General features: G+C 34.0%; 1 protein-coding gene across 1 annotated transcript; it reads right to left on the bottom strand.

The window, feature by feature from the left end:
- Positions 1-210: 210 nt before the first annotated feature.
- Positions 211-10,830, bottom strand: LOC132311252 (uncharacterized). Its single transcript, XM_059809082.1, has 3 exons — positions 10,557-10,830; positions 1,439-1,766; positions 211-671 (listed from the first exon to the last, which is right to left on the bottom strand). The coding sequence occupies exons 1-3, from the start codon at positions 10,702-10,704 to the stop codon at positions 467-469; spliced, it is 681 nt and encodes a 226-aa protein (XP_059665065.1). The 5' UTR covers positions 10,705-10,830; the 3' UTR covers positions 211-466.
- Between the last annotated feature and the right edge of the window lie 599 nt (positions 10,831-11,429).

The raw sequence follows: 11,429 nt of genomic DNA on the forward strand, positions 1-11,429 counted from the left end.
TAAAAAATAAGAAAAAGGAATGGTAGCCCCAAATATTCCCATTCAAGACTCTAAAGATCAGTCTCAACTGTCATAATTTTATAGCAATGCCAAATACAAATATATTTACTGAGTGAAAAACATGTTTGCTACAGACATACACATCTCAGTGACACAAAAATTATTGAGCAGCTCAGGAACAATATTTCTGCAGAAATACAACTATAGTGATTGACAGCATATCAGACTAATTTTATAAAACACTTGTTGGCAGTACCACAAAAAGAATAGGCTATGGACACTCCCAGAGCAATAAAAACAAAAACATATTCCATAATACCAAAACATACACCCATATACAAGGATTGCTGTATAAACCAGAAAGTCTCAATGCTCATAAATGGCACATTCAACAGTTTACATCTACGAACCTTTAATCCACACAAATACGTATTCAAAATCACGATTTCCTGGCTTAGAAACATCCTCATAAAACGGTGATTTTCCTATGCAAGTGCCCACCAGTGGAACTTGCATCTCCATCATGATCATGAAAAATAAGGGTCAATATTCCAACTAAACATAGCACCGAACCTACTAGAAGCTTGTCGTAGTGCTCCACCCAATGAAACTTGAGCTGGCTCGCACCATAGAATGAGAGAGCCACAAGTGAGGTCATCACAGTTATAGTGCTGCAAATCAAATTTCATCATCTAATTTCAAACTTCACATTTGTTGAAACAATGACAGGAAAAATATAAATCTTATACAAAAATTGACCTCTGGTTGCAAATTAACAGATAACATTGGATGTCATGAAGACCAAGTAATTTGTAAACCAGAAAATCCAGCCAGCAGAACATGACAACGTTCGGAACTAGCCATCATCAATATTGTAATGATGATGAAAATAGTGTCATGTTCGATAAATTTCCTAATTTGCACTCTTAACATGAGAAAGTATGTATACTGCTGAATTATAGTTCCCACCTGGACAGGAGTTTGAATAACATATTAAATCAGGCTGGATTTGATGCTTTACACGAGGAAAAAATAAAATAAAATTCTTTGCATTCAAAAAAATGAAAAAGAAAGAGTCCCAAAAGGAATGCAAAGTTTTTTTTTCTTCTCACATAATTGCATCTCTGACTGCGATAAAAATGAAACAATTTTAACTTGTCAATGTTTTACAGATGCTGAAGCCTAGAATCAGGCCAAACATAAGCATGACAACAAATTGATTGAAGTGTTAGCAAATGATTGTATCAATCAAACTACAATTTATCTAAGAAAAAGAAAAAGGAAAGTTTTGGACAAAAAGGAAAGATTTTACGACAAAAACTAATATCATCAATAAATAACAAGTTTACATTACCATGATTACAATCGTTAAATGGTTTCAAAATGAAAATGAAAATGCAAACAAAAATTAAAAATTCAGTTCTGACGGTAGTGATACCTGAATAGCAACACTATTATAGCAAGCACCATCATGGAGGATGAGTTACCGACAGCAAGAAACACTGGAAGAGTGGTTGCACAAGGAGATAATGCAGGAACAAGAACAAGTCCAGCAACGGCCATTTTCTCCATGGGTTGGTTGTGGGAATGGCTGTGACCACCTTTTCCGGACAAAAACAACAAAACATAACTACCACCAAGAATTATGAGCAATAGTGAAGCAAGTTTATGCACTGTTTCCTCGCCAGCAATGGTGTTTGATATGGTGACTGCTGTTATACCAAGAAGTGAAGTGGATATTACATGCAAAACTGCTCCAAATGCAGCTGCAAAATAAAATTTGTGAACAACAATGAGTATAGATATAAATATGAACGAACAATGAAAAATTTCCACATTAAGTATACAGCTCAATACATTTCAGGGTTTACAGTTTTCTTTGCCATCTCAGCTATAAAACCAAATTCCACTTCAATATTCACAAAATAAACATATACACTTGGACAGAAATGAGCTACCTTTTATATGAAAACTGAATACATCATCAAGACATCCGCTATGCATTGAGGATATACTTGCCATCATGAGAAAGACACCAACCTACCCAAATCTAATGAATCTCTTAAAAGGAGCATCTAAAAAATCCAACCATTTCATTATATTTGAAAAATATAGAATATTACAGATATGAGGAGAAAGATTGATGGTTTTGTCCAATAAAGCAGGCAATCAGGTTCAGGATGGTTCAGGTCAAGTAAAGAACCTCCTGAACGGTTCATGATCAAATTAGAATTCCTTAACCTGAACTATTCATAATTAATCAGGGTAAATTCAAGAACCAATTATGTAAACATATATAAATAATTAAAAGTATAAAAAAAATTAATGAAAAACAAAAACTATATTCTTATGGGGATGGTTCATGTTGGCCAAATTTTGGAGGATCAAATCCATCCCGACTCCTTTACAACTAAGACTGCATTCAGGATAAATTTAATTTGCTCAATAAACTTTAACTCAAACTTCCTTATTCCAAGGCTTTAATTGGGTTAATTTGAGTCATGTAACTTTGAAGGAATAAGCATGTTGAAGGGTCTGGGTCATCATCTGCTACCTCTACACAAATCAACAAGTGCATCTGTTATCTAGGTAATGCACCCTACCCTACAGCCTACCCAGGCATTTTGTGATTCAACCAGATATTGCACATCATTTACCCACTAGAATAAGGGAATCTTTTTTGAATATTGAAACATCCAAATGCTTTGACCAATACATGTATAGCTTCAAGAAAACTCATGAGCAATCAAGAAATATGGAGGGATTGGGTAAACTGGAAATATTTGCGATCAATTACAAGATTTTAGTGATTAAAGAGATTTGTCACATGGAGTTCAATCATACTTTATCATCAATTTACCTATCGAAATGTGCCATTTACTTCCTAGTACCACACACACACAAAAGGATGTGAAGCAGATGAAGTCAGTCATTCTATGTATTAGCTCTAACCAATCCGAGATTGACCTAACACTCAATAAATTGATTGACATCATTAGTGCATCTACCTTTTGATGACATTATCATAAATAGTATTCTATTAAGCACAACTCTTTTGCCTATATTTCAGTCTTCAAAGCTCTGACGTAAATAAACCCTGCAAAGAGGATAAAAGAATAAGGCTGCAAACATCTGACCCTTCCCAACACCTTCCCCTGCCCCCCAAATGGTGGCAGCCACATGCAGTGGGCTACCCTTTTTAAGGAGCATAAAAAGAATAAGGTAACGAACGTGCATTCCCATGAGTTCTAATTATCGATGACATTCTACAAAGAATCGGGAAAATGATTACAACTGCCAAAATTGTCATAAGTTGACCTCAATCGGATTAGGATAACACACTGATGGAAAGGAAGTGATAAAAACAAACTCACTTTATAATCTGAACTCGATATCTAGACTTAATGTCAACAAATATTATATGTTATTGCCTAGAGTGACAATATATATTATATGTATTGTCCATATGGATTTGATGTGGCATGACAACATAAAAATTACTCCTTTTTTTTTCTTACATTTTTTTTATTTTTATTTTTTGATAAGTAAATTACATATTATAAAAAAGCTAAAAAATTACATATTATAAAAAGGCTAAAATCAAATATTCTCTCCACATAAGCAAAGCTTGTCTAAGCAACATGTTACTAAGGCACTAGTGGTATATATTTTGCAATATTTTCGTTTAGATAGCCAAGCACTTGTTCTTCGCTAAATCTACAATCATCCATGCATCACAATCATATACCAAAGATTTTTTAGCCGTAGTCTATTTCTTTTTCTTTTCTTTTTTTTTTGATAGATTTTTTAGCCGTAGTCTCTGGTCAAATGCTACTATTTTTTGTTTTAGTACCCACATTTTGGCATATGATTTTCATATTCACAAATGTGACATGAATTACACCGATAAAGGTTATCTTCATTGTGAAAGAGTGTTTGCTCAAATTGAGTAATACAACAGATCACTAGTGAATCGTAGTGGATAGCAAGGGTGTGATCGCATTGATGTGGAGAGCAATAGGCTGGTGATTCCAAGAATAGGAGTCGAACTAGCTGTGTAATATTGTACGAAAAAAGTAATCAACACCGCTGATTCTCTGGGAGAGTTTTGTAAATCACAGAGAGTTTGAACTAAATTCTACTTCATGATGAAATTGTGTTCTCTTTGTACTAAATCTTCTTCATGATGAAATTGTGTTCTCTTTGTACTAATTCTTCTTCAAGATGAAATTGTGTTCTCAAGATTGTGTCTCAGTGATTTTTTCCAATTTTCGGCTCTTACAAATTTGCTTGTCTTGTTTTTTCTACACTTTACGTTATTATCTACTGCATGATTGATTGTTAAACCAGATTAACCTTCACGTCAATGATTTGTTAAGTATAAAATCAATCAAAATAGTGAAGTAGACCTATTCACCTTACTCTGGTCCCATTGGCTTCCTCAAGCGCAACTCTCAACTACACCCTATCCTAGTAATAACCAACACAGAGAGAAGTTTGATATCGCTCATTGAACACATTAAATTCTCACTTGGTGGACCTAGATGAAACCAATTAGGGATGAGAAGAAAGAATTTAAGATGATCTTTAGTTGTATATTTGGAGTCTGTACCTTAAACTTTTTTTTTGATAAGTAAGTCTGTACCTTAAACTTCAATTCTCATAAAGCCTCTTCCATAGGTCTGGTGTTAAAAGCATGCACTAAAGATGATTATTTGTGGCTAGCAAAAAACTGAAGCTCGTTACCTACCCAAAAAAAAAAAAAAAACACCTAAAGGTTGCAAACTGCGATATGTTCAACTAACCGACAGAAATGCAATTACCCACCGTAATTTCACCCTAAAATAAAATTTGTGAATGTTAAAAAACTAGCTACATTAATCCTAAAAAAAACAACAACAAGAAGAACCATGTTTGTATATGCTATTTTCTAGAGGAGTCTCTCTTGCTCATATAATACATGGTCCAAAGTCCAATAAAAAATTGTGATTGAGCCAGTGTCTAGTTTAAGCAAAACTATAAACTTAAAACCACTTATTTAACAATTTTGTTTAATCCATTTTCCTAATGATTACAAATGGTGACAATATATGATTAAATCAATCCACCCCCACAAACCGAGAGAGAGATGCTTAATTAAGGCTTTATTAATCGTAACAATTCGTCATGCACTCTTTCTAAGGTTTCTTTAATGGAAGCAAATAACAAATTTCCATGTATTTTTCTAATGTTTCTTGAACTGGGTTAAGTTATATGCCTAAGTATTAGTGATTGAGGTTAATATATCTGCAATTTAAAAAAAAATTCAAATATCACTAAAGGTCGTGACTAAAGTTCAAGGATCACAGATAATGATTAAAACGACACATATTAAATATTTTAGAAACCTAGCCACCAAGGTTGTTAGAATCGGGATTCTACGTGGAATCGTTTTGGGCTCCGTAGAATCAGAATCGTAGAATTGGATCGTGAATTGTAAGATTCTACCAAACTAATAAAATACAACTCAAACTAACTTCCTAAACAAAAATTATCTTTAAAATAAATAGAGAATGAGCCAAAAACACCAGAAAAACATATAAAAGTACATTATATATATATATATATATATTGATAAGTAAATGTATTAGAAGGTGTTCAAAAGGGGAACGCGTTCCAAGCTATACAAAAAAACTGAACCTATGATCTTAAGGAGCCCAAAAGGTCCACAATATCCTCAATTGAGGAAAAATCTCTCCCCCAAGAGGGGAACGCATCCCTTGTACGAAAGTACATTATATATATATATATATATATAAGGGATAAGTTCATATAAAAATATTCAAATAGATTCTTTTAAATTTTAATTTTTTTATTTCCCTTTTTTTTTTTGGGAAGATAAAGACAAAATTTATATAAATGTAAATATTACATTGGGCTTCAGAAACCTGAATTTTGCAAAGCCCATCAGGCCCAGCTGTACAATAGAACAAAGAAAGCAAAAGAAAAGAACAAGGCCCAAGATCAATCTAGTTGGACAAAACCATAGCAACAGATGAGAGAGAGAAAATTCCCTTGTTGCGATGTAGCAAACCAAATTCCCCTGTTCAATTTCCCATTGATCAGCAACAGCCGGAAGCTCCACTCTTCTCTTTCTCAGGTAAGCTCTCATAGTCTCTTGTTCCCTCTCTCCTCCTCCTCTTCCTCCTCTGCTTCTTCTTCTTCACCGAAACCCTAGCAACTCTTTTTTTTCTTTGTTTTCCTCAGGCTTCTTATCTCTTCGTCGGAGCTGCTTTGTGGGCCACGAAAGAGAAGGAATTGTGGCACTGTGCTAATCGATCTAGGGCTTATTCTATTTCTGACAATTCTTAAACCCAAAACAGGAACACAAACATGGAGTAATTTAGAATCGCTAGGATCATATAGAATCGTACGATCCCATGATTCTACCCATGATTCTGCACAAGCTACAATTTTTATGCGATTCGAATCGATTTGGGTATGTTGGATCGTAAAATCGTGTGATTCTACGAGTTAGAATCGCGATTTTAACAACCATGCTAGCCACATGTTTTGAACCTTTAGATCCAATATAAAAATCTCAAAAAGAAGTGTAAAAGCTCATTGCATAACATATGTTGCATTTAAACAACATTATTAATACAGTATTTCATTAAGAGGCAAATAAAAACCCCAGCATGCATCCAAATCTAATCATGGTTGTTAAAATTGCGATTTTAACTCGTAGAATCGCACAATTTTACGATCCAACATGCCCAAATCGATCCGAATCGCATAAAAATCGTAGCTTGTGCAAAATCACGGGTAAAATCGCTGGGATTGTAGGTAGAATCATCGGATCGTACGATTCTATATGATCCCAGCGATTCTAAACTACTCCATGTTTGTGTTCTTGTTTTGGGTTTAAAAGTTGTCAGAAATAGAGGAAGCCCTAGATGGATTAGCACAGTGCCACAATTCCTTCTCTTTCGCAGCCGACAAAGCAGCTCCAGCACAGCTCCGACGAAGAGATAAGATGCCCGAGGAAAAAAAAAAAGTCGCTAGGGTTTCGGGGAAGAAGAAGAAGAATAGGAGGAGGAGAGAGAGGGAACAAGAGACTAAGAGAGCTTACCTGAGAAAGAAGAGAGGAGTCGTCGACTACCGTTGATCTTTAGGAAATAGGAAATTGTAACAGGGGAACAGGGGAATTTAGTTTGCTGACATCACAACAGGGGAATTTGCTCTCTCTCATCTGTTGCTATGATTTTGTCCAACCAGATTGGTCTTGGGCTTTGTTATTTTCTTTTGCTTTCTTTGTTGTATTATACAGCTGGGCCTGACTGACTTTACAAACTTCAGGTTTTTGAAGCCCAATGTAATATTTACATTTATATAAATTTTTTCTTATCTTCTAAAAAAAACAAAAAGGAAATAAAAATTTAAAATTTAAAAAATTTGTTTGAATATTTTTATATGAACTTATCCCTTAAATATATAATGTACTTTTATATGATTCTTTTGGTATTTTTGGCTCATTCTCTATTTATTTTAAAGATAATTTTTGTTTAGAAAGTTAGTTTGAGTTGTATTTTTATTAGTTTGGTAGAATCTTGTGATTCACAATCCGATTCTACGGAGCCAAAATGATTCTACGTACAATCCCAATTCTAACAACCTTGAATCTAATAATGGTGGGTGGGGGTGGGTCTTCTAATCCTCTAATGCATCATAACCTTTGGATCATTTCCAATATAAGACAAGGGCAAAAGGAAAACAATATCAATGGAAAAAAATAAATTAATTAATTAATTAAATTAAATTAAATTCTGGAAACTAGTTTAAAAAAAAAAAAATTAATAATAATAATCATACAATTTCTTGTTGGTTCTATACCTATGACATGCTATCGCCAAAAGAATTGCAATAGCAAAATGACGTAGTACAATATTGGTCAGCCATAGACCCCCTATTACTAGATCTAATGTTCCATGTGAAGTAAGAAATTCTGCATATTTTGGCCCATTCAAGGTGAAAAATGGGCCAAAATCAGGAAAATTCAGCTACAGTTGAGTCAAAAGATCCCAATTCATGACGAAGCATTAACTCTTTAGGATCTATGCCTACCGTTTAGACATTGGTAAATTGGCAAAGATACATGCACTTGATACCCCACCAAAGAAAGAGACCCAAGTCCTAGTAGCCCCACTATATGGTGGTTCAACATAGATTCTACATCTAGTCCTTTCATTAGACTAATACCTCAATCATGCAAATTTCCAACACCTCAATATCAAAAACTTGATCTTAAAGAAACTGGGGAAGGAATTTTTTTCTCTTAATATATATATATATATATAATTCCTTTTGGTGCACTCTAAGATCATGATGCAAACTTGGATCATTCTCAAAACCTCCCATTTATAGCTTGGTAAGTATGGAGAAGAATCAACTTGCATAATGCTAGCACAAGGATAGACCAAGTTAGTAAGGCACAAAGGATCAAAACCTAACAGATTATGATTTTCGTACTAAGCAATTTATCTTTTCAAATGACATTGGATAAATGATGGAAATTCTGAGAAGCGGTGTGAAGCTTATTACAAGCAGATGAAGGATTTGATAAATCTAATGCTGTAGACCTATGGCAACAATTTAGCCCTAACAATGTTCCAAATAAGCCATAAGGCCCATAACCTCGTCAACTCTTCACCTAGTGACTGCATAGTGCCACATTTTCATGTCAAGAAGCAGTATCTTTAAAAAGATTACTAAGGATAACTCATTTACTACACTTTGATAGTCTATTAATTAAACATTATATTGGAAATATTGACACAAACAATATAAGGCATTACGTGTAGGATTTAAAACAATGTTGTTACATTACATGCTGAGGTTGTAATGCATGCTAGTTGACTAAAGTCATCTCAAAACTATATAGCCGAGGAGCAACCCCACTATATGATTTACGTTTCATATCGTACTCTAAGAAATCAAACCTATCCTCTCTTTCCAAAATGATCAAAGAAACAGTCGTCGCCTTCTCAGAGACAAACTTACCTGAGTAGTGCTCAGGTAGCAGGGAATGGTTTAGATAAAATCTTCTAGGGGTAGATGGCATGATGCACAAGAATGGCATTGTTCAAACTTTGATGGTATACATACCACATTGTCAAAGTACCAGCAATTGGTGAATCCACACCCAAAGAAGGAACCTAGCCAGATAATACCAACAAAGGAACAATAATCATCACAAGGTCAAACTGCCATCCAGAGTCTTCTTGCACATCACAATGAGAAACCCCTTTTCCTCTGAAATGAGATGTGATGAAGGACCTGCGATGGAGAAAGTTTCTTTTCTTTCCTCTTTCTTATAATGGGATGTGATGATGGAGCAGGTTTCCTGATTAACTTATTAGGAGAGAACCACATCCTCAACCCACAAAAGTGAAATATATATCTTTATCAAAATATTTGTAAGCAAATCTGCAAGCTAATCATCTCTTATCAAGATTCCACTACGCAACAAGGAACAGTGAAGATGAACCAGAAAAGAACCATCTCCTATCTTAAAGACTATAAAAGAAAGCAGAAACATTGGACACAGGTCTTGCCAATTGAAAATTTAACCCCAATCAATGTCTACCAGTAGAGATTATTACAAAGCAAAATCTCAGGTTTTCACCATCCACTTGGACACTGAAATTATGCTTCAGCAACCCATAATCCTTCTAGCACGTAATGGAAGCAAATAACATAATTGGAATTTGACCACAAATATAAGTTGGAAGAAAAGGACATTATAGTTGAGCGTAATTTCTCACACTAACTTTAGCGCTCTAATGTTCAAAAACGTTAAACATAACCATGTGATTTCTAATTGTTACAAAATTACTTATGATATGTTTGGCGGCACCGAATCGGCACTTTGTATTTGGGATTGGAGAAAATTTAGTTCAATTTGAACTAAATTTCTTCCAATCCCAAATCCAAAGCCACCAATTCGATGCTCCCAAACTTAACATTAGTTTTCATCTCATGATTTACAAGGCAATCTTAAGTCTTTGTAAATAATCAGAATTGCAGAACTCATAAACGTTTGGAGAAGTGACTATTGGGACGCCATTTCTGAAATTCGTATAGAAAATCAACAAATCTATCTCCACTTCCATTCTGACCATAAACATCAAACAATAATATAATGCAGAGTAGCAAAAGCAGAATAGTAAAGACATCAGGACGAAACAAAGCGAGAAAAAGGGTTAGAATTACAAACCTAAAAAATAGTTTGCCATATAGATCTCAATAGATCTTTGGCGTCCGCTTGGTTCCAAACAAAACGAAACCAAAAAGGGTCCATTTCTGGGCTTAATTGGGATGATTTAAATATTTAAAAGATTTTCTGGGACGAAACATAAAGACATATAATTTTCGAATCTTTAACATTCTTGCCCTTTTCCTTCGTTTCCTCAGCAACCAAACACATTTCAAGAGAATAATGCAGGAGATCTACAGCAACACACACTCGGATATATAAATCTATTTATGTATATATATAGAGAGAGAGAAGAACTCACTGACGAGAAGGGTTCTGGAAAGGGTCCATTTCTGGGCGCGTCCGACAATGGAGAATGGAAGCCAATGGGTGGGGATGAAGGAGTGGAGAAGTGAGACGGTGGCGATTCCTCCGATCGTCGGCAGATCTTCAGCACTAAACCCTTCCATTGATTTCTTTACCAATTCGAATTACAACTCAGTTTTCGTTGCAAAAATCTAAGTTTTGGAGAGAGAAAATGTGTTGCATCACGTTTTCATTTTTCTTTTTATTTATAGGAGTAACTGAAAGCAGTGAAAAACAAGATAATATATACACGCCAGTGGAATCAAGGTGCATTCACGTGATGATATATATATATATTTGAACTATTTTTCCATTTTTATTCTCGTTTTAAATTTTTATTTTAAAATGTCTTTAAAAAATTTTATCTTGAACAATTGTGTTTTTTTTTTTTAAATTCATTTTTATGATAAGCAATATTTCATCTAAGATTCTAAAAGGGTTGAATCTACTAAATTATATTAGGATTAACTTTATTTGAATTGTGTAATTGCGCTAATATACATTTTGTTTTTGTTTTCCTTGTACTACTGTTCTGTTAAGTAAAAATGAAAAAAATTAGATAGAAAGGAGAGAAGAAGTCACGGATATGTTTTTCCTTCCTTTTCTTCGATTGGATGGAAGATAAAAAAAAATAAACTTACAATTTATTATGTTCGTATGAGAAAAGGAAATGTAAAATTTTAAATTGTTTTTACTATTATGTCTAGTAATATTTATAGTATTGTAATTCTTAGAAGATAGTACTTTTATTTAAAACTTGTATTTAATTTAAAACTTATATAATAGTTCATTTTTCTTTCCTCCTCTATTTTGCCCATTTTGGACTGAT

This window comes from Cornus florida, unplaced genomic scaffold (assembly GCF_030987335.1).
Source record: "Cornus florida cultivar Cherokee Brave unplaced genomic scaffold, ASM3098733v1 CherokeeBrave_3.0.0_Hap2_Chr06, whole genome shotgun sequence".
Classification (NCBI taxonomy): Eukaryota; Viridiplantae; Streptophyta; class Magnoliopsida; order Cornales; family Cornaceae; genus Cornus; species Cornus florida.